At 41.1% G+C, this 23,874-nt stretch overlaps 1 protein-coding gene and 1 long non-coding RNA gene across 42 annotated transcripts in view; both read right to left on the minus strand.

The window, feature by feature from the left end:
• LOC134461384 (uncharacterized) overlaps positions 1-23,874 on the minus strand; it is a 43,470-nt gene that overhangs the window by 1,159 nt on the left and 18,437 nt on the right. For 22 of the 41 annotated variants that reach the window (XM_063214278.1, XM_063214281.1, XM_063214280.1 and 19 more), the window contains 6 exons: positions 20,479-20,559; positions 20,234-20,347; positions 11,515-11,592; positions 11,290-11,370; positions 11,042-11,155; positions 88-168 (listed from right to left, as the gene is read on the minus strand). In XM_063214278.1, coding sequence (XP_063070348.1) covers positions 88-168; positions 11,042-11,155; positions 11,290-11,370; positions 11,515-11,592; positions 20,234-20,347; positions 20,479-20,559 — 549 coding nt within the window. Of the gene's footprint in view, positions 1-87; positions 171-319; positions 419-11,041; positions 11,156-11,289; positions 11,371-11,514; positions 11,593-20,233; positions 20,348-20,478; positions 20,560-20,707; positions 20,789-21,651; positions 21,733-21,874; positions 21,911-22,097; positions 22,197-22,575; positions 22,651-22,832; positions 22,890-23,555; positions 23,598-23,748; positions 23,806-23,874 lie in introns of all 41 variants that reach the window. The other 19 variants (XM_063214288.1, XM_063214287.1, XM_063214286.1 and 16 more) reach the window with 11 other exon arrangements.
• LOC134461872 (uncharacterized) lies at positions 18,701-19,103 on the minus strand. The gene is made up of 2 exons (XR_010037439.1): positions 19,006-19,103; positions 18,701-18,817 (listed from the first exon to the last, which is right to left on the minus strand). It is a non-coding gene; the product is annotated as an uncharacterized LOC134461872 (long non-coding RNA).

Genomic DNA, 23,874 nt, shown 5'->3' on the forward strand with positions numbered 1-23,874 from the left:
CCATCCATGGAGATCTTATTTTGGGGGGAACTTTGTGGCTGCCACATGTGTGTAAGGAAGGCTGATTATGAACATCTTGCTCCCCACCTTCCTCAGAAGACTGGCCATCAGAATCCTCATCGCCGTCTCCTTGGCCATCTTCAGCTTGGCTGCCGTCATCACCTTCACCTGGGTTATGCAAGACAAGCCATCCAAAGCAATACAGACAGTTGTGGCATATTATGAGTACCATCCATGGTGGTCTTATTTTTGGGGGAACTTGTTGTAGCTGCTACATCTGTGTGTAAGGAAGGCTGATCATGAACATCTTGCTCCATACCTTCCTCAGCAGACTGGCCGGCGGAATCCTCAGCAGACTGGCCGGCGGAATCCTCATCGCTGTCTCCTTGGCCATCTTCAGCTTGGCTGCTGTTCTCACCTGCATCTGGGTTATGCGAGACATACAGAAGCATTCCAGACAGTTGTGGCATTAGCCTGATTATTATCGACTTTCAAATGTCTTCACTAGGTCTGACCTAGAGCATGGGTTCCCAGACTTTATCCTGACACAGCCCCCTTTGAACCAGTACATTCCAGCCAAGCCCCCCCTAACATGGGCCGTGCCACACCATTTTTTGTGCATCACCTACTGCAACCATAGTCTAGGTCTGTTAGTCAGTGCCCCACTAATAATAATAATAGTAATGTTGAGATGCAATGGATTATTATAATGCTGCTGATATCATCTTGTTTTTGGTTTACGTTAGCGAGTCGATTAATTAAATAATTCACTTTGTTTGGCAGGGAAACTATAGCAAAACAGTCACATCCCCCCTGACACCCCCTCACGGCCCCCCAGCCCCCACTTTGAAAACCACTGACCTAGAGCATAACAATTCACATTTCTCAAATGGCATGGTTGACACACCTCCCTTTGTTTGCTACCGATTGAGTCCAGAAAAGGCTGTGCCGAAGTTTAAATCAAACATTTCAGTCCCAAAAGAATGTCTCCATTTAAACCACGCCACTTTGAACACGCCTCTACCCAGGGCCGTTGGAGCTGCTCAAAGTTGTTTGCTTGTCGACAAATTGGGTGGAGTACCCGATTTCTCCGGAGGTCAGAAAGTGCTTGCATTCCCCAACTACTAGCAACGCTGAAGGTGTTGTCACTAGGAGGGCTGGCTATTGTGGCATATTAACCTACGAGTAAGCCTAACATCCATGATGATGTTGGGGGAACTTTTTGTGGCTGCCACATCTGTGTAAGGAAGGCTGATCATGAACATCTTATTCCATACTGTACCTTCCTGAGAAGACTGGCTGTCAGAATCCTCATCGCCGTCTCCTTGGCCATCTTCAGCTTGGCTGTCAGAGGAATCTTCACCTAGGTTATACAAGACAAGCATTACAGACAGTTGTGGCATATTACAAGTACCTAGTGGTGTGGATCGGCACTGCCCTCACGATCCGATTACGATTCGGGAGGTAGTAGATCCAATTCGATTCAATTCTACAATGCATTGCAATGCATTACATTTCTACTGAACGCAAAGCAAATGTTCAGCCATGATGAGGAAATACAAGTAGTCAGATACTGAGCAACAATTTATTGGCTGTTTTCTGTATCAGTCTTGCAATGTTTTGGAGTGCTTTTATTTAATTTAACATTCATTTGCTCCCGAAATATCCATGGAAGTAATTGAAACTTAAAAAATTTGCCGGATTGATTCTGGAACTTGCCGGATCTGGATCTGGATCGTCCATGCCCCGGATCGATTCGGATCGCCGAATCGATCATTGTTGACACCACTACAAGTACCATCCATGATGGGTCTTATTTTTGGGGGAACTTTTTGTGGCTGCCACATCTGCATGTAAGGAAGGCTGATAATGAACATCTTGCTCCATACCCTCCTCAGAGGAATTGCCATTAGAATCCTCATCATCACCTAGGCCATCATCTCCCGCAGCCTGGCTACTATCACCATCATCTTGGCTACTGTGGTCATCACCTTGGCCATCATCCTCGTCCGTATCAGAGTTATGCTCTGCAGCAAGAGCAAGGACATGGCTTACAAAAACGGCACATCTTTGGGCAATAAGACCCTCAATCATTCACTGAGTGTAGACTAGTGATGGGCCAATGAAGCTTTGTTGAAGCTCTGAACCATTTAGGCACATTGCTTCAAAAATTGGGTTAGTACTTGAAGCTTCAGTAACAGGGCCCTCTCCTGGTGAAAAGTCATGTTTGCAATTAAACGGGCTCAATTCGATAAGATCACCTGCGACATTACCCCCAATATTGGACTGAGCTCATACTTTTGCACACTAACTTCCAGACATTTGACATTTTGGGCTACTGATGAAGCAAAACACTGCAGCTACTTTCGGAAAACTGAACCAGTTTACTGTTCCATACGTCATACATCACGTGGTTTTTCCGTACTGAAGCAAACTTCGGAACAGTGGTTTAATGGTTTTCGCAGTTGATGGTTTGAAACACATTCCGGCGCGCTTGTGCCAGACTACCATCACTAGTGTAGACATTATTTGTAGATATGATGTTGAATCCCATTTTAGTCAGCTTTGGTTTAAAATTGGCCTGAAGTAGTAAGGAGGCCTGAGTATTTGTGGCTTGATCAGTAGCCACATCATGCCCATTCAGCTTTAATTAGTTCAGTGAAAAATTTGAGAAACAACCAATTACATTTGTTAGGTGAATCCTCCTCAATTTGTTCACCTGTAAGAACAAACTGCATGAACACAGTAGTTTTTTTGTCTGTGATAAGCACTATACAAATAAATTTTACTACCAACACAGGAACCCATTTCAAAATAATTGTTAAAATGACTCTGTACCTGTAGGTTCTGGTGTGGTTTCATCCAAGGGTGTGTGTGCTGTGGTGGCAGCCACATCATCTTCACTCAGTTGATCTGGCAAACAATAAGTCCAAGGATTTTAATGGAATTAAATCAAGAAGTCTTGCAATCTCGATAATGCCAAACCTCCAGTATAGCAGAGGTAGTCCTACTACTCAAAAGAGCAAGGGTATAGCTTACAACAAACTTTCCTTGGCCAACAATGTTACCAATATGATCAAAGTCTACAGACATACCCTTTTGTTGATCCTGTCCTTTGCCTGGAAAAGTGGAAACTGGCAAAAGAAATGGGGAGATAAACGCACAACAGTCTGCATGCACAATTTCTACATCCAGTCCACTAGATTTAGAACAATGTCAAGAATCCAGATGCCGGAACTTCAATTTTGAAGACTCTTGAGTAGTGAATAGTTGCTTTTTAAGTGACTCATGATGCTGACGGCAACGAATGATCAAGTGAAGAGTTCAGATGCAAAACCCCCGAACTCCATTTCTGAAGACCTGCACTTCTATATTTTTAGAGAACCCGGTTGTTGGATTGGTTCACATTCATGTACTTGATAATACATATAAATAGATACATTACATAAATAAAAAATATGCAATTTTGATAGTTTTGTATTAAATAAAAATGAATTATGATTAATTTCTGAAAAGGCACTTAGGGGGTTTTGCATCTGAACTCTTCAAGTGTACACATTAAAGGGGAGAGTATTATATCTGCTAAAAGTCAACTGTAATTGCCAGAATTGACCAGAAGTGGTCTACACCTGAGTATTTGGTGCTTGAGCAGTAATCCAAACTTGAGTCAGCATCACAAAATAGCCCAGTTAAATAATTACATGGGAAACAATTACCCTGAATTGTCCTCAATGTTTCACCTACTGTAACAAAGAACTACATGGAGAAAAAAAGGTGCCCACTCCACAACCCATTACTGTACCTTTGGGCTGCTGTGGTGTGGGTGTGGTCTGGATCTGTTGATCTACCAAGTAAAAAGGTCAAAGGATATTAATGCAATGAAAATCAGAAGTCCTTAATGCCAATACTCCAGCACATCACAATGACTACTCAAAAAAAGGATATGGCTTACAATGATCTTTGAGAAGCAATGTCTTCAATTTGTTCAAAATACAGCAATCATACCCTTTTGTTGATCCTTGCCTTTGCCTGGAGAAATGCCTTTAACTGGAGAGGTGGAAACTGACAACAGAAACAGAAAGGTTACACAAAGCATGCACACCAAGTTGAGGGAACTATTTCAAAACCAGTCTAATGTAGTAAGCATAATTGCAAAAACCAATACAGAACATTTTTTAAAATGCCATGCTCAGGTGTCCCTTAAATATTGTCCCTCATTGGTTACTGTGGCCTGCTGTTCTTTAGCAATATGTGTCCCAGGTGAGACTTGTTAAGTTAAAGGAGGATGTGATTAAAACAGATCCAAGGTTTCCCCACATCATGAAATGAACACTGCAATGCATATGGATACACATGCATATACACATTTTTTAGTTAGTTTTACAGCACCCTACCTGGAAAACAACAACACTTGTAATGGAATGGAGTGAAATATGAACACTTAGTTATGCCCATCCTCCAACTTTTGAATGTGTGCAAAAGAAAGGTATAGGACTTTAAAGTAAAATGAGTAACCCTTTTGGTAACCGTTTCCTCTGGTTGGAGACAGAACTCCACTTAACTACAGAACTGAAAACTGGAGCAGAAGCAGAGAGGTTACACAAAAATAATCCTGCATGACCATTTTCTACAGTATATCTAGCAATGAGAAATAAAATAAATGTTCAACTACTCACCATCACAGACTAAATCATTAAGCAGCACAACCAGCACAACCAGAACTGGGAATCTCATGATGCCGACTACAATGAAAGATACCAACAAGAATCTGGATGGAAGATAACCTGTATACCACCAATACTCTGGAGTCCTTTAAATAGTGTCCCACACTCAGCACTGTGGCCTGCTGCTCGTTAGCAATGGGTGTGTCCCAGGTGAGACTCATTAAGTAAAACAAGGATTATGTTTGGATAGAGCCAAGGTTTCCCTACATAAATCCTGTATCAGCAGGCCTACCAAGTTTGCTACATTATATTGCTTGGACTATTTAAATGTCATAGATACATACACTTGTTGGTGATGGGGTTAGTGGCTCTTTGACAAGATCCAGATCTAAGTCGCAGGTTCTTTGCAAAGACCTCCTCAAAAGACGGGCTCATTTGGGTGTTTTTGAATATTTATTCAGGGTTTAAGCATTGTGTTTAGCATTTAAGAGGTCACTTCTGGCTCATTCTAGTCCAAATGACGACTGACTGTCCTCCTGTTTCTTAGACCTTCCCTGGCACTCTCAGATTTACCGAGTACTTGATCTTATTTTAATTGGTGTACTCACATTGGTGTACTCACATGAAGGTCACATGCTCAAAACAAACAAAAAAGGAAAGAGTTGATTCTTATTATTGACGCCTGAGTCGTTCAAAAGAATCGGTTCTTTTAAAAACGTCACAGCACTAGTGAGGATGCTGTCTTATGCCACTGAACACCATTGATCTCACAATACTGGATCACACATCCCATTTGGTGAATGTGTAGACCAGGAAATGAAATGCAGTTGTAGTATTTGCCAGAGTTCTTTCATTTTATCCTTAAAAGTTGATACGGCTTCCTTGCACACCACATAATGTACACAGAGTGGTAGGCTTACAGATCCAGGCCAAAACATTAGAATATTGTGAGAAGTTGTTTCATTTGCATACTCGCATCAATGTTAAACTTTCATGAATTCATTGTTCACATTGAGCTATTCTTTTGTCCTTACAGCTCAACAAAACAATGAATTCACAAAATTTGAATATTACATAATGTTCTTCCAAAAAAAAGAAAAAAGTTCAGGACACATGAAATTTGGTACTTCCTAAATGACATGTTGGTCAATACATGCCCCGTTTTGTTGCTTTGGTGGTATGGGCAAACTCACCATAAATAAAACCTAATTTTCAATGGGGTTTTATTTCTGGTGAGTTAAAATGTCCATACCACCACAGCAACAAAATGTGGCATGGAAATCTAGAGTAAAATGAAAAAGGGAAGTGTGGGTCACCAGATCGAAAAACAGCTGGCAGCAGCGAATCAAGGATTTCTGGCCTCCCATAACTCCCATGCAATGCCCCAGTCATTGACTTCTTATGTTTAAACACGACAGTGATTGTCCAGAGATTCCAAACCAAGTCTTGACATGTCAATTAGCAAGTCAAGAATTGTGATGTGACCCAAACTCTTTTGAACAGTTCAAATTACTCTAAATTTTGTCATGGTTTTGTTGAGCTGGGAGGCCAAACTGTAATAAGCAAATGATGTTCAAAATGTGGGCAATTAATCTATAATCCATGACAGTTTGACTATGATGGAATGGAATCAACAACGTTTTGTCCTGGAGCTGTACGTTACCATGATATTTGCCTTTTACCTCTGCCCAGGACTTTCTGTAGCGTTGGTTTGTTTGCTCATGAGCATAGTAGTCTAATAGCTTAGCTCCAAAATATAAAGGAATCGTTCAGTTTATGATACAAGCATGAAAATTGGTACACATATAGCCAAAGGCATTCCAAAAAGAACTGGATATGGAGCCATCGTGAATTTTCAACATGGTGGCCATGGCAGCCATTTTTCAAAATGGCCGCCAGCCACAACAGTTTTCTTGGATATAATATATTTTAGACATATTTACCATTCATACTACTTGGTAAATGTCTTATGGATAATTTAAAAGTTGTCATGAATATTCAAGATGGCTGCCATTTTCAAGATGGCCGCCATTTTCAAGATGGCAGCCGTCACTTGTATGATTTATCTGATATAGGTGATATCGGTGTCAAATCAGTCATTTTTCATGATGCAGAATTCAAATTTGTAACTTTGGAATTAACCAGAAGCTTCCTTTTATCTCATTCTTAATATACAGTATAGTATCACTGTTTCTTTCAAGATGGCAGCCCATGTCAGATAATCATACAATAGTGGAGTCTGTTAAGGGTTTTACCGTTACTGAAGTTAGAAAAGCACTTTGCATGGTGTTTCTTTAGGGTATATGCTGTCATTCTAGCCTAAGAGCCCTCAGATTTTTTTTTTACTGGCATATACAATATGCCATGTTGTGTAATGCATTACATTGTTATTAAATGACATTATAGTAGCTGACAATGTTAATATAGTCCGGAACTCAGCAGAGATGAAAGGGCAGTGGTAGCCTGCTTGACCAGATTGATGAAACTACAAAAATGTACATAGTGGTGTGTATTGGCACTGCCCTCAAGATTCGATTCAGATTCGGGAGGTAGTGATTCGATTCGATTTGATTCAATTCTACGATGCATTGCAATTCATGCAAATGTTTCATCAGTCATGATGAGGCAATACAAGTAGTCAGATACTGAACAACATTTTACTGGCTGTTTTCTGAATCTGAATTCAAATGAGCATTTCCCACACTAAAACTATGGTGAGAATAGACGACTGCTGCTAATGCTTGCTGAGCAGCATCTGAATGGGGAAGTGTCAGTGCAAGATGATGTCCAAGGTAGCAGGTTCTCCATCCTCTAATTTCCCTGACAGATATTTTTTATTTGTATGAGAGAGGGTAAAGGACAGGACCTCTCCATATGTATGAATAAACCTAATTCTACATTCTCACAAGTAGCATTGTGTATATTGAGTGCATTTCTGCCATTTTTAGAATGGCATTACAGATTATTCAATATACATATAGGCTACAGTATGTCTTCAGTTCAAATTAAATGGAAATGTTTTCTAAGTAGGTGTTGAGTGCGTAGGCAGAGGTAAACTGTTTTTTCCTGAATTTGCAAACAAGTCCTCACCAAGTAATTGTGTCAAAATTTGCATTACAGTTAGCTCATTAATCATTGAGTACTTCAATTGGTACTTCAAAACTGACAGTTTATGGACAACATGTATCGTAGGTCTTTGCCACCCTTACCCATAGGAGAAATATCTATATAAAACAGCAACTCTCAAATGGTATATACTATAAAAGTAAATCATTACGGTACTCATTTTCTTGATATGCAAGGCACACAAATAGTCTGGGAGGAAGGATAGTCTACCATACCCCATAACATAACTCATTCCCACTACACTTTTTTGCTTTATACATGACTTCAGAATGCTCTACATGTTTCAGTTCTATAGTTGTACAGTACAGTACAGTACAGTACAGTACAGTACAGTAGCATACAGTACGGTGCAGTATAGAAAAGTACAGTAGAGTACAGTACAGTACAGTAGCATACAGTACGGTGCAGTATAGAAAAGTACAGTAGAGTACAGTACAGTACAGTAGCATACAGTACAGTGCAGTACAGTATATTACAGTAGTATACAGTACGGTGCAGTATAGAAACGTACAGTAGAGTATAGTACAGTACAGTAGCATACAGTACGGTGCAGTACAGTACAGTACAGTACAGTACAGTACAGTACGGTGTAGTAGAGTACAGTGCAGTACAGTAGCATACAGTAGAGTACGGTACAGTAGCATACAGTAAAGTAGAGTACAGTACTAGAGTACAGTACAGTAGAGTACAGTATAGTGTAGTAGAGTACAGTACAGTAGCATACAGTATAGTGTAGTAGAGTACAGTACAGTAGAGTACAGTATAGTATACTGCCGTGCAATACTAGAACGCAGTAACTCAAAATGGTCGAATTTTTTTTTTATATCGGAAATCGGTTCTAAACTACCTCATTTGTCTTGTGTCCAAAAATGGTGGTCCAACACCGTCCCGAGAAAACTCATTTTGAAAGTGCAAAAATGACCCAAAAAAGGTTAAACAAAAACACAGTAAATCGGCGAGTTACTGCTGCACGTTCCAATAGGACTGGTTTGGGAGTAGACAGTAATACAAGCTAAGAACGCAGTAACTCCTGCAGTAACTCCATTTTGTGGCAGTAATACCAGCCAAGAACGCAGTAACTCTGTTTTTTTGTGGCAAAAAGACACATAAATGTTGTTTTTTTTGGGGGGGGGTATTGTGTGCATTAAATTTCTATCCTAAACAAGCATTACCAGGAAGTGTCACCACCAATTTACCGACAACACAGTTGTCGCGCCATATGGAAAACTTTGAAGCCTTTTTTCTCAGTTTGCCGTTTTCAGAGTTACTGCGTTCTAAGATTGTAGGGCAGTATAGTGCAGTACAGTGCAGTACTGGGTCCTAAGGAAGCATGTTCTAAATTTCACGCTTTTGTCAGCTCCGTAACGCTAATGGCCTTTTTCTGGAAAATGTCGGCCATCTTGAATATTCATGACAACTTTTAAATTATCCATAAGACATTCACCAAGTAGTATGAATGTTAAATGTGTCTAAAATGTCATATTATATCCACTACTCATAAGAAAACTGTTGTTGCTGGCGGCCATTTTGAAAAATGGCTGCTATGGCCACCATGTTGAAAATTCACGATGTCTCCATATCCAGTTCTTTTCAGAATGCCTTTGGCTATATGTGTACCAATTTTCATGCTTGTATCACAAACTGATTGTTTTGGTTAGCCGCTGCACTATAGGCCTAATTGAAAGTTAATGTAAAGATGAAATTGTGGAGTTGTTGGAAATGGCAGAGAGACAAACTGATTAAATATTTGTGGTGACCTGGAGCCAGAAATTTTAAAAAGCTTCACTAGGGTGAAGGACATTCCAGTTTCAAACTCCAAAAGGCAGAAAAAAACCTCAAAGACTTGTTACACCATTTTGTTCAAGTTTACAACTTGTAGAGACAGGTCATTTAGATAGCCTAGCTGGATTATTATTTGCACGTTTGCGGCAAAATTATGCATCATCAATTCAGAGACAGGATCCAACTAGACTGAGACAGTGTTAGTGTTGTAAAATGCCAGACAAACTAATATCTAACCTGGAAAAACCATTAAACTGAGGGTACCAGAGGACCTTAACTACACCAGAGATAGCTAGCCATTACATTTAGCATACACCAAGGCTGGAGACAAAGATCAAGGATTTTTCTCTTTTTATTTCTTGTCCAAAAGGTCATACATTAAACAAAGTCAAGTACGCTAGTAACAATGGGACAAATAAGTCTAGTTAGTTGAGCTCAGAGCAGAAGATCCTGAAAGCAGAAGAGCCATCAGCAAAAATGTTAATTTTTAAGGCATAAAACATTTTAAATCTTTCAAGGTGAGAATGAATAAAACCCCTAAGTCACTACACACAAGCGTTGCACCGCATTACCCTGTTTACATTTGGACAGTGGTACCATTAAGAGAAGCTAATCGAACATCATGAAAGCCTGTTACTTTTAGTACCTGGTGTGGACAGATGCAAATCATTTTCAAACTTGTAGCCCTGATGGGAGTGCATGGATGAGACCTTTCCAAATGGCTGCACCCTCCATTCTAAGAATTTCACCATCTGAGAGCTAGTCATTAGAATTACCATGGAGTATGTGATCATGCACACAAGACTGGAGAGACAAAGAACATGGATTTATTCTTTTTATTTCTTGTCCAAAAAGGTCAGACATTAAACAAAGTCCAGAAACAGTGGGGCAGACCAGTCTAGTTAGTTGAGCCGACAGCAGGAGAGCCTAAAAGGAGAGACAAGAACCATCAGCACAAAAGTGAATCTATTTTCAAGGCATAAGCATTTTCAATCTTTCAAGGTGAGAATGAATAAAACCCAAAGTCACTGCACACATTAACCTGTTAACATTTGGACAGTGGTACCATTAAGGAAAGCTCATCCAACAACATGAAAGCCTGTTACCTTTAGTCCCTGGGGTGATGTTTTTTGTAGACACAGACTCATTTGAGTTACCTGTAATATGACATGCAAAAAAAGCATTTCCAGTTAGAATAAACCAAACAGACCGTTAGGACATGCCAGCAACTTCCTCCCATCATTCCCACTATACACTAGCGGACATTCTGCCAAGTGACTTGCCGCTACAGAGGTTATTCCCTGGAGCAATATGAGGTTGGACATCCCGCTGAAGTGCAGTTCAGCCATGGATGAAGTATAGGGCAACATTGTTCCTGCTGCAATGGAAAGAATTCAAATAGCACCTTCCTAACAATTACACCATAAATGATTGTGTGAGTAAGGTTTGCCAAACAGCTTGCTCCCCACCTTCCTCAGCAGACTGGCCGGCGGAATCCTCAGCAGACTGGCCGGCGGAATCCTCAGCAGACTGGCCGGCGGAATCCTCATTGCCGTCTCCATGGCTATCAGTTTCATCTTCACCTGGGTTATGCAAGACAAGCATTACAGTTGTAGCAATTTACAAGTACCATCCATGATGGTGATCTTATTTTTGGGGGAACTTTGTGGCTGCCACGTGTGTGAGGAAGGCTGATTATGAACATCTTGCTCCCCACCTTCCTCAGAAGACTGGCCATCAGAATCCTCATCGCTGTCTCCTTGGCCATCTTCAGCTTGGCTGCCGTCATCACCTTCACCTGGGTTATGCAAGACAAGTCATCCAAAGCAATAGACAGTTGTGGCATTATGAGTACCATCCATGGTGGTCTTATTTTTGGGGGAACTTGTAGCTGCTACATCTGTGTGTAAGGAAGACTGATCATGAACATCTTACTCCATACCTTCCTCAGCAGACTGGCCGGCGGAATCCTCATCGCTGTCTCCTTGGCCATCAGCTTGGCTGCTGTTCTCACCTTCACCTGGGTTATGCAAGACATACAGAAGCATTCCAGACAGTTGTGGCATTAGCCTGATTATTATCGACTTTCAAATGTCTTCACTAGGTCTGACCTAGAGCACAGGGTTCCCAGACTTTATCCTGACACAGCCCCCTTTGAACCAGTACATTCCAGCCAAGCCCCCCCCTAACATGGGCCGTGCCACACCATTTTTTTGTGCATCACCTACCGCAACCATAGTCTAGGTCTGTTAGTCAGTGCCCCACTGGGATATACAAAATAATGATAATAGTAGTAATGTTGATCAATGGATTATTATAATGCTGCTAATATCATCTTGTTTTTTGTTTACGTTAGCGAGTCGATTAATTAATTCACTTTGTTTTGCTATAGTTTCCCTGCCAAACAGTCACATCCCACCACCCCCCCCCCCACCCCCCCCCCCCCCCCCCCCCTTCCTACCTACCTTCCTGAGAAGACAGTCTGTCAGAATCCTCATCGCCGTCTCCTTGGCCATCTTCAGCTTGGCTGTCAGAGTCATCTTCACCTAGGTTATACAAGACAAGCATTACAGACAGTTGTGGCATATTACAAGTACCATCCACGATGGGTCTTATTTTTGGGGGAACTTTTTGTGGCTGCCACATCTGCGTGTAAGGAAGGCTGATAATGAACATCTTGCTCCATACCCTCCTCAGAGGAATTGCCATTAGAATCCTCATCATCTAGGCCATCATCTCCCGCAGCCTGGCTACTATCGCCATTATCTTGGCTACTGTGGTCATCACCTTGGCCATCATCCTCGTCCGCATCAGAGTTATGCTCTGCAGCAAGAGCAAGAACATGGCTTACAAAAACAGCACATCTTTGGGCAATAAGACACTCAATCATTCACTGAGTGTAGACATCATTTGTAGAGATGATGTTGAATCCCATTTTAGTCTACTGTGGTTTACAATTGGCCTGAAGTAATAAGGAGGCCTGAGTATTTGTGGCTTGATCAGTAGCCACATCATGCCCATTCAGTTTTAATTAGTTCGGTGAAAAAAATTAACAACCAATTACATTTGCCATGTTAAGTGAATCCTCCTCAATTTGTTCACCTGTAAGAACAAACTGCATGAACACAGTAGTAAAATATATTTGTATAGTGCTTATCACAGACAAAAAACTACTAACACAGGAACCTACTTCAAAATGATTGTTAAAATGAGTGTCTGTACCTGTAGGTTCTGGTGTGGTTTCATCCAAGGGTGTGTGTGCTGTGGTGGCAGCCACATCATCTTCACTCAGTTGATCTGGCAAACAATAAGTCCAAGGATTTTAATGGAATTAAATCAAGAAGTCTTGCAAGCTCGATAATGCCAAACCTCCAGTATAGCAGAGGTAGTCATACTACTCAAAACTTTCCTTGGCCAACAATGTGACCAATATGTTTAAAGTCTACAGACATACCCTTTTGTTGATCCTGTCCTTTGCCTGGAGAAACTGGCAAAAGAAATGGGGGAGATAAACGCACAACAGTCTGCATGCACATGCCGGAACTTCAATTTTTAGGACTCTTGAGTAGTGAAGAGTTGCTTTTTAAGTGACTCATGATGCTGACAGCAACAAATGATCAAGTAAAGAGTTCAGACGCAAAACCCATTTCTGAAGACCTGCACTTCTATATTTTAGAGAACACAGTTGTTGGATTGGCTTACATTCATGTACTTGATAATACATATAAATATAGATATATTACATAAATAAAAATATGCAATTTTGATAGTTTTGTATTAAATAAAAATGAATTATGATTAATTTCTGAAAAGGCACTTAGGGGGTTTTGCAGCTGAACTCTTCAAGTGTACACATTAAAGGGGAGAATAATATTATATCTGCTAAAAGTCAACTGTAATTGCCAGAAGTGGTCTACACCAGAGTATTTGGTGCTTAAGCAGTAATCCCAATCATCCAAACTTGAGTCAGCATCACAAAATAGCCCAGTTAAATAATTACATGGGAAACAATTTCCCCTGGGTCCTCAATGTTTCACCTACTGTAACAAAGAACTACATGGAGAGAAAAAAAAAGGTGCCCACTCCACAACCCATTACTGTACCTTTGGGCTGCTGTGGTGTGGGTCTGGTCTGGATCTGTTGATCTACCAATTAAAAAGGTCAGAGAATTTTAATGCAATGAAAATCAGAAGGAGTCCTTAATGCCAATCCTCCAGCACATCACATTGACTACTGACAAAAGGCAGGGCCGGTTATAAGCATAGGCCGGCTAGACGGTCGCCTAGAGCGCAATGTGAAGAAGGGGCGCCGAAATGGCGCTGTCCGATGCGTAATTTTGCGATATGGAGGTTTTTTTATGAAGTCGCAATCAACAAAGCGTGGCGAAAGCGCTCCTCACGGCAAAGCGCCCCTCAGCCAATAGTAATATCGCTTTCAACTGTCTCTGGGAAGTCTGTGAACCAATTAACAGACAGTCCTGAGAAAGGGGGCGGGACGAGTGACAGCGTTCGATCTATTTTGAATTTGGAGACTCATTCGAGAGACATAGGGCAAGCGAGAACAGCAAAGCTGCCCTGCTGGGTGGAGAATTGTTATGTTCTCATTAAACCAGTCATTGCATGATGCAGGAGTTGCAGAGGGTGTTTTGGAAGTATGTGGTTTAATCAGAAACCGTTTGTGGTAATGTAAAGCCTAATAGTTATGAGGCTACTGTTTGGAATTAGAGGGAAAAAGAGCTTTGCTTTTGATCTGAGAAATCGCTAGTTAGCATGCTAACATTAGCCAAGTATGCCAAGCAATGAAATCCAGTAAAGTAGCTGTTAGTAGCCTACTCACTAACACCCACCTGACATCATAATACTTGCTTAGGTTGACCAGCAGTGTAAAGTAAGACTGGTGCCATGTTTAAAACAAGTTTAGCTGCCATATCTCCTTCCATCCACTTGAATGAATTACCTGCTTGTTGTAAGCTTAAAAAACATTGTTTCCAGACCAGAATGACATATAGGCCTACATTAATCATGTAAGAGAACCATGCACAGCATGTTTTCATGCTGAGTGATGTAGTATTGCAGACAAGTGAGGCTATTTACTATATTTTGTATATAATGAAATTCAAAAGCGTGGCAGCTTTTCTCCCTTTCTCTCACCCTGTCCCTCCGGTTCAAACACATAGCCCCCTTCTCATTCTCCTACTCACAAATGCACCACTATTTCCAGTAGGCTACAGAAATGAAATTGGTTTGGAATCATAGACAGCACAAATGTGTAGCTTATTAAAATTGTTATGCTGCCATGCTTTGTGATGCTGTAGGTAGTGTAGATAGGCTATCAATGCAGACCTCCTTGGTAGGCCTATTGTCTACACATGCATTTGACATGCAAATGTACTGTACAACTCTCCTGGCATTTCAATTCCATTTTACAATTCAAACACATTGATAACCTCCCTCTCATCTGGGGTTGGGGGCACCACCACCATTACATCCAAGACACAACACAGTGAAGGTACTTTCATGCGACTCAATCTGATGTGCTGGTCGGCTGTCCAAAATCCATTTTATGCAAAACAGTTATTGTTCTTGATGCTATTTAGTTAAACTTACTACCGGTATTACTCTTGTGTTCTGTAAGGTATAAAAAAAAGGGGGGGGGGGGCGCCAGAACTCAAACTCGCCTAGGGCGCCAAATAAGCCAGAACCGGCCCTGACAAAAGGATATGGCTTTGAGAAACAATGTCTTCAAAATACAGCAATCATACCCTTTTGTTGATCCTTGCCTTTGCCTGGAGAAACCCCTTTAACTGGAGAGGTGGAAACTGACAACAGAAACAGAAAGGTTACACAAAGCATGCACACCAAGTTGATGGAACTATTTCAAAACCAGTCTAATGTAGTAAGCATAATTGCAAAAACCAATACAGATTTTTTTTTTTAAATGCCATGCTTAGGTGTCCCTTAAATATTGTCCCTCATTGGTTACTGTGGCCTGCTGCTCTTTAGCAATACGTGTCCCAGGTGAGACTTGTTAAGTTAAAGGAGGATGTGATTAAAACAGATCCAAGGTTTCCCCACATCATGAAATGAACACTGCAATGCATATGGATACACATGCATATACACATTTTTTAGTTAGTTTTACATCACCCTACCTGGAAAACAACAACACTTGTAATGGAATGGAGTGAAATATGAACACTTAAGTTATGCCGATCCTCCAACTTTTGAATGTGTGCCAAAGAAAGGTAGAGGACTTTAAAGTAAAATGAGTAACCCTTTTGGTAACCGTTTCCTCTGGTTGGAGACAGAACTCCACTTAACTACAGAACTGAAAACTGGAGCAGAAGCAGAGAGGTTACACAAAAATAATCCTGCATGACCATTTTCTACAGTATATATGGCCATGAGAAATAAAAAAATGCTCAACTACTCACCATCACAGACTAAATCATTAAGTAGCACGACCAGCACAACCAGAACTGGGAATCTCATGATGCCGACCACAATGAAAGATACCTACAAGAGTCTGGATGAAAGATAGCCTGTATACCACCAGCACTCTGGAGTCCCTTAAATAGTGTCACACACTCAGCACTGTGGCCTGCTGCTCGTTAGCAATGGGTGTGTCCCAGGTGAGACTCATTAAGTAAAACAAAGATTGTGATTGGATAGAGCCAAGGTTTCCCTACATAAATCCTGTATCAGCAGGCCTACCAAGTTTGCTACATTATATTGCTTGGACTATTTAAATGTCATATGCTGTGTTCCATTACCCGTACTTAACGCCCTTTCCGCACTGTGTTTGGGTACGCAGGGCGTTCCATTTCTAATCGCGAGGGTAAAGTGTACTGTAAATTACCCGGATAACGCCCCCAAAACGGCCATTTTTTGAAGTGTGGTGTTACTGTACACTTTTCGCACTCAACGGCCGCCATGTTTGTGACGTAGTTGAGTGTCAGATCTGTCAAACGGTTGAATCTCTGTGATAACAGCATAGTTTTGATTCCAAAGACAATCGCCATGTGCATTAGAGGCAGGGATAACTTTAAAAAGTGTTAGCATAAGGAACAGTGCCTTCCGTGTTGAATTGCATATTGGCAGTTGGTAAACTCGGATGTCACGCGACCAACCGTCATTTCCGTTAAGTGTATCAGACAGAACGGGAATCGGAATGTACTCGCCTCGTGAATTGCGGAGGGTGGAAAGGGTACTTCACTGCACTCAAACAAGGTACACAGTACAGAGGGTGAATAATGGAACACAGCAATAGATACATACACCTGTTGGTGATGGGGTTAGTGGCTCTTTGCAAAGAACCTGCGTCTTAGATCTGGATCTTGTCAAAGACCTCCTCAAAAGACGGACTCATTTGGGTGTTTTTGAATATTTATTCAGTGTTTAAGCATTGTGTTTAGCATTTAAGAGGTCACTTCTGGCTCATTTTAGTCCAAATGACGACTGACTGTTCTCTTGTTTCTTAGACCTTCCCTGGCACTCTCAGATTTACAGCGTACTTGAGCTTTAATTGGTGTACTCACATGAAGGTCACATGCTCAAAACAAACAAAAAAGGAAAGAGTTGATTCCCATCTATGACTCTACTCTTATTATTGACGCCTAAGAGCCGTTCAAAAGAATTGGTTCTCTTAAAAACGTCACAGCACTAGTGAAGATGCTTTCTTATGCCACTGAACACCATTGATCTCAGAATACTGGATCACGCATCCCATTTGGTGAAAGTGTAGACCAGGAAATGAAATGCAGTTGTAGTATTTTCCAGGGTTCTTTCATTTTATCCTTAAAAGTTGATACGGCTTCCTTGCAGACCACATAATGTGCACAGAGTGGTAGGCTTACAGATCCAGGCCAAAACATTAGAATATTGTGAGTTGTTTTATTTGCATACTTGCATCAATGTTAAAGTTTCATGAATTGTAGTCATTGCTCACATTGAGCTATTCTTTTGTCCTTACAGCTCAACAAAACCATGAATTCACAAAATTTGAATATTACATAGTTTTCTTCAAAAAAAAAAAAGAATGCCCATACCACCAAAGCAACAAAACGGGGCATGTATTGAACATTCACATTTAGGAAGTACCAAATTTCATGTGACCTGAACTTTTTTTCTAACTCACCATAAAACAAACCTAATTTTCAATGGGGTTTTATTTCTGGTGAGTTAAAATGTCCATACCACCAAAGCAACAAAATGTGGCATGGAAATCTAGAGTAAAATGAAAAAGGGAAGTGTGGGTCACCAGATCGAAAAACAGCTGGCAGCAGCGAATCAAGGATTTCTGGCCTCCCATAACTCCCATGCAATGCCCCAGTCATTGACTTCAAATGTTTAAACAGACGGTGATTGTCAAGAGATTCCAAACCAGGTCTTGAACATTGACATGTCAATTAGCAAGTCAAGAGTTGTGATGTGACCCAAACTCTTTTGAACAGTTCAAATTACTCTAAATTTTGTCATGGTTTTGTTGAGCTGGGAGGCCAAACTGTAATAAGCAAATGATGTTCAAAATGTGGGCAATTAATCTATAATCCATGACAGTTTGACTATGATGGAATAGAATCAACTTCAATTTAATTTTTTGTCCTGGAGCTGTACTTTACCATGATATTTGCCTTTTACCTCTGCCCAGGACTTTCTGTAGCGTTGGTTTGTTTGCTCATGAGCATAGGCCTAATTGAAAGTTAATGTAAAGATGAAATTGTGGAGTTGTTGGAAATGGCAGAGAGACAAACTGATTAAATATTGGTGGTTACCTGGAGCCAGGAATTTTAAAAAGCTTCACTAGGGTGAAGGACATTCCAGTTTCAAACTCCAAAAGGCAGAAAAAAACCTCAAAGACTTGTTACACCATTTTGTTCAAGTTTACAACTTGTAGAGATAGGCCATTTAGATAGCCTAGCTGGATTATTATTTGCACGTTTGCGGCAGAATTATGAATCATCAATTCAGAGACAGGACCCAACTAGACTGAGACAGTGTTAGTGTTGTGAAATGCCAGACAAACTAATATCTAACCTGGAAAAACCATTAAACTGAGGGTACCAGAGGACCTTAACTACACCAGAGATAGCTAGCCATTAAATTTAGCATACACACCAAGGCTGGAGACAAAGATCAAGGATTTTTTTCTTTTTATTTCTTGTCCAAAAGGTCATACATTAAACAAAGTCAAGAAGTAACAATGGGACGAATCAGTCTAGTTAGTTGAGCTCAGAGCAGAAGATCCTGAAAGAAAGAGATAAGAGCCATCAGCACAAATGTTCATTTTTAAGGCATACAACATTTTAAATCTTTCAAGGTAATGAATAAAACCCAAAGTCACTACACACAAGCTTTGCACCGCATTACCCTGTTTACATTTGGACAGTGGTACCATTAAGAGAAGCTAATCGAACATCATGAAAGCCTGTTACTTTTAGTACCTGGTGTGGACAGATGCAAGTCATTCTTTTCAAACTTGTAGCCCTGATGGGAGTGCATGGATGAGACCTTTCCAAATGGCTGCACCCTCCATTCTAATTCCCCCCCCTAAAAAAAAGCAACTTTACCAAAATAATAATTTGCATATTGCCAACATCAACTGATGTTCAGTTACCTCTAAATAGAGATGGTAGTGAAAGTCGCATTGAGCATGGAGGTGCTCAATGCAACGTTTAAAATGGGGACAGCTTTCCCAGTCTCAAGTTCAGCATGCCACAAGAACTGGTCCAAAATGTGCGATTTAAATCTGAAACCTTGATTACATCGCCCAGCGTTTTTTAAAGTGGGGGCCGCAGGCAGGGGGAAAAAAAGGAAATAAATTGATATACACCAAAAATTAGTTTAATATTCTCATTTGTTGCCGTTACATTTATCCATACCATTTTCCTCAGAAGACCAGTCAAGTGAGTCTACTTGAACCAGAGGACCTTAAGAATTTCACCATCTGAGAGCTAGTCATTAGAATTACCATGGAGTATGTGATCATGCACACAAGACTGGAGAGACAAAGAACATGGATTTATTCTTTTTATTTCTTGTCCAAAAAGGTCAGACATTAAACAAAGTCCAGAAACAGTGGGGCAGACCAGTCTAGTTAGTTGAGCCGACAGCAGGAGAGCCTAAAAGGAGAGACAAGAACCATCAGCACAAAAGTGAATCTATTTTCAAGGCATAAACATTTTCAATCTTTCAAGGTGAGAATGAATAAAACCCAAAGTCACTGCACACATTAACCTGTTAACATTTGGACAGTGGTACCATTAAGGAAATCTCATTCAACAACATGAAAGACTGTTACCTTTAGTCCCTGGGGTGATGTTTTTTGTAGACACAGACTCATTTGAGTTACCTGTAATATGACATGCAAAAAAGTATTTCCAGTTAGAATAAACCAAACAGACCGTTAGGACATGCCAGCAACTTCCTCCCATCATTCCCACTATACACTAGCGGACATTCTGCCAAGTGACTTGCCGCTACAGAAGTTATTCCCTGGAGCAATACGAGGTTGGACACCCTGTTGAAGTGCAGTTCAGTCATGGATGAAGTATAGGGCAACATTGTTCCTGCTGCAATGGAAAGAATTCAAATAGCACCTTCCTAACAATTACACCATAAATGATTGTGTGAGTAAGGTTTGCCAAACAGCTTGCTCCCCACCTTCCTCAGCAGACTGGCCGGCGGAATCCTCAGCAGACTGGCCGGCGGAATCCTCAGCAGACTGGCCGGCGGAATCCTCATTACCGTCTCCATGGCTATCAGTTTCATCTTCACCTGGGTTATGCAAGACAAGCATTACAGTTGTAACAATTTACAAGTACCATCCATGGTGATCTTATTTTTGGGGGAATTTTGTGGCTGCCACATGTGTAAGGAAGGCTGATTATGAACATCTTGCTTCCCACCTTCCTCAGAAGACTGGCCATCAGAATCCTCATCGCTGTCTCCTTGGCCATCTTCAGCTTGGCTGCCGTCATCACCTTCACCTGGGTTATGCAAGACAAGCCACCCAAAGCAATACAGACAGTTGTGGCATATTATGAGTACCATCCATGGTGGTCTTATTTTTGGGGGAACTTGTAGCTGCTACATCTGTGTGTAAGGAAGGCTGATCATGAACATCTTGCTCCATACCTTCCTCAGCAGACTGGCCCGCGGAATCCTCATCGCTGTGTCCTTGGCCATCTTCAGCTTGGCTGCTGTTCTCACCTGCACCTGGGTTATGCAAGACATACAGAAGCATTCCAGACAGTTGTGGTATTAGCCTGATTATTATCGACTTTCAATGTCTTCACTAGGTCTGACCTAGAGCAGGGGTTCCCAGACTTTATCCTGACACAGCCCCCTTTGAACCAGTACATTCCAGCCAAGCCCCCCCTAACATGGGCCGTGCCACACCATTTTTTTGTGCATCACCTACCGCAACCATAGTCTAGGTCTGTTAGTCAGTGCCCCACTGGGATATACAAAATAATGATAATAGTAGTAATGTTGATCAATGGATTATTATAATGCTGCTGAGATCATCTTGTTTTTGGTTTACGTTAGCGAGTCGATTAATTAATTCACTTTGTTTTGCTATAGTTTCCCTGCCAAACAGTCACATCCCTGACACCCCCTCGCGGCCCCCCAGCCCCCACTTTGAAAACCACTGACCTAGAGCATAACAATTCACATTTTTCAAACGGCATGGTTGACACACCTCCATTTGTTGGCTACCGATTGCATCCAGAAAAGGCTGTGCCGAAGTTTATATCAAACATTTCAGTCCCAAAAGAATGTCTCCATTTAAACCACGCTACTGCTTTGAACACGCCTCTACCCAGGGCCGTTGGAGCTGCTCAAAGTTGTTTGCTTGCCGACAAATTGGGTGGAGTACCCGATTTCTCCAGAGGTCAGAAAGTGCTTGCATTCCCCAACTACTAGCAACGCTGAAGGTGTTGTCACTAGGAGGGAGCAGCCTGGCTATTGTGGCATATTAGCCTACGAGTAAGCCAAGGTGATGTTGGGGGAACTTTTTGTGGCTGCCACATCTGTGTAAGGAAGGCTGATCATGAACATCTTATTCCATACTGTACCTTCCTGAGAAGACAGTCTGTCAGAATCCTCATCGCCGTCTCCTTGGCCATCTTCAGCTTGGCTGTCAGAGTCATCTTCACCTAGGTTATACAAGACAAGCATTACAGACAGTTGTGGCATATTACAAGTACCATCCACGATGGGTCTTATTTTTGGGGGAACTTTTTGTGGCTGCCACATCTGCGTGTAAGGAAGGCTGATAATGAACATCTTGCTCCATACCCTCCTCAGAGGAATTGCCATTAGAATCCTCATCATCTAGGCCAGTGTTTCCCAACCAGGGGTATGTGATCACACCTCAGGGGGTACGTGGAAAATGTGATAATATATTGACTAGTCACATTGGGATGGAGCAACAGAACATGAGTGAGGGCGAGGGGGTACATGTCATATGGCAAAATGGCTTAGGGGGTACCCAGGACAAAAAAGGTTGGAAAACACTGACCTAGGCCATCATCTCCCGCAGCCTGGCTACTATCGCCATTATCTTGGCTACTGTGGTCATCACCTTGGCCATCATCCTCGTCCGCATCAGAGTTATGCTCTGCAGCAAGAGCAAGAACATGGCTTACAAAAACAGCACATCTTTGGGCAATAAGACACTCAATCATTCACTGAGTGTAGACATCATTTGTAGAATCCCATTTTAGTCAGCTGTGGTTTACAATTGGCCTGAAGTAGTAAGGAGGCCTGAGTATTTGTGGCTTGATCAGTAGCCACATCATGCCCATTCAGCTTTAATTAGTTCAGTGAAAATTTTGAGAAACAACCAATTACATTTGGCATGTTAAGTGAATCCTCCTCAATTTGTTCACCTGTAAGAACACCGTAGTTTTTTTGTGTGTGATAAGCGCTATACAAATACATTTTACTACCAACACAGGAACCCACTTCAAAATAATTGTTAAAATGAGTGTCTGTACCTGTAGGTTCTGGTGTGGTTTCATCCAAGGGTGTGTGTGCTGTGGTGGCAGCCACATCATCTTCACTCAGTTGATCTGGCAAATAATAAGTCAAAGGATTTTAATGGAATTAAATCAAGAAGTCTTGCAATCTCGATAATGCTAAACTTCCAGTATAGCAGAGGTAGTCCTACTACTCAAAAGAGCAAGGGTATAGCTTACAACAAACTTTCCTTGGCCAACAATGTGACCAATATGTTTAAAGTCTACAGACATACCCTTTTGTTGATCCCGTCCTTTGCCTGGAGAAACCTCTTTAACTGGAAAAGTGGAAACTGGCAAAAGAAATGGGAAGATAACGCACAACAGTCTGCATGCCCAATTTCTACATCCAGTCCACTAGATTTAGAACAATGTCAAGAATCCAGATGCCGGAACTTCACTACTCAAGAGTCCTAAAAATTGAAGAGTTGCTTTTAAGTGGCTCATGATGCTGACGGCAACGAATGATCAAGTAAAGAGTTCAGATGCAAAACCCCCCAACTCCATTTCTGAAGACCTGCACTTCTATATTTTAGAGAACCCGGTTGTTGGATTGGTTTACATTCATGTACTTAATAATACATATAAATAGATATATTACATAAATAAAATAAAAAATGTGCAATTTTGATAGTTTTATATTAAATAAAAATGATTAATTTCTGAAAAGGCACTTAGGGGGTTTTGCAGCTGAACTCTTCAAGTGTACACATTAAAGGGGAGAATAATATTATATCTGCTAAAAGTCAACTGTAATTGCCAGAATTGACCAGAAGTGGTCTACACCTGAGTATTTGGTGCTTGAGCAGTAATCAAAATAATCTAAACTTGAGTCATCATCACACAATAGCCCAGTTAAATAATTACATGGGAAACAATTACCCCTGGGTCCTCAATGTTTCACCTACTGTAACAAAGAGGGGGGAAAAAGGTGCCCACTCCACAACCCATTACTGTACCTTTGGGCTGCTGTGGTGTGGGTGTGGTCTGGATCTGTTGATCTACCAAGTAAAAAGGTCAGAGAATATTAATGCAATGAACATCAGAAGTCCTTAATGCCAATCCTCCAGCACATCACATTGACTACTGACAAAAGGATATGGCTTACAATGATCTTTGAGAAACAATGTCTTCAAAATACAGCAATCATACCCTTTTGTTGATCCTTGCCTTTGCCTGGAGAAACCCCTTTAACTGGAGAGGTGGAAACTGACAACAGAAACAGAAAGGTTACACAAAGCATGCACACCAAGTTGAGGGAACTATTTCAAAACCAGT

The sequence above is a fragment of the Engraulis encrasicolus genome, chromosome 13 (genome assembly GCF_034702125.1).
Source record: "Engraulis encrasicolus isolate BLACKSEA-1 chromosome 13, IST_EnEncr_1.0, whole genome shotgun sequence".
NCBI lineage: Eukaryota > Metazoa > Chordata > Actinopteri > Clupeiformes > Engraulidae > Engraulis > Engraulis encrasicolus.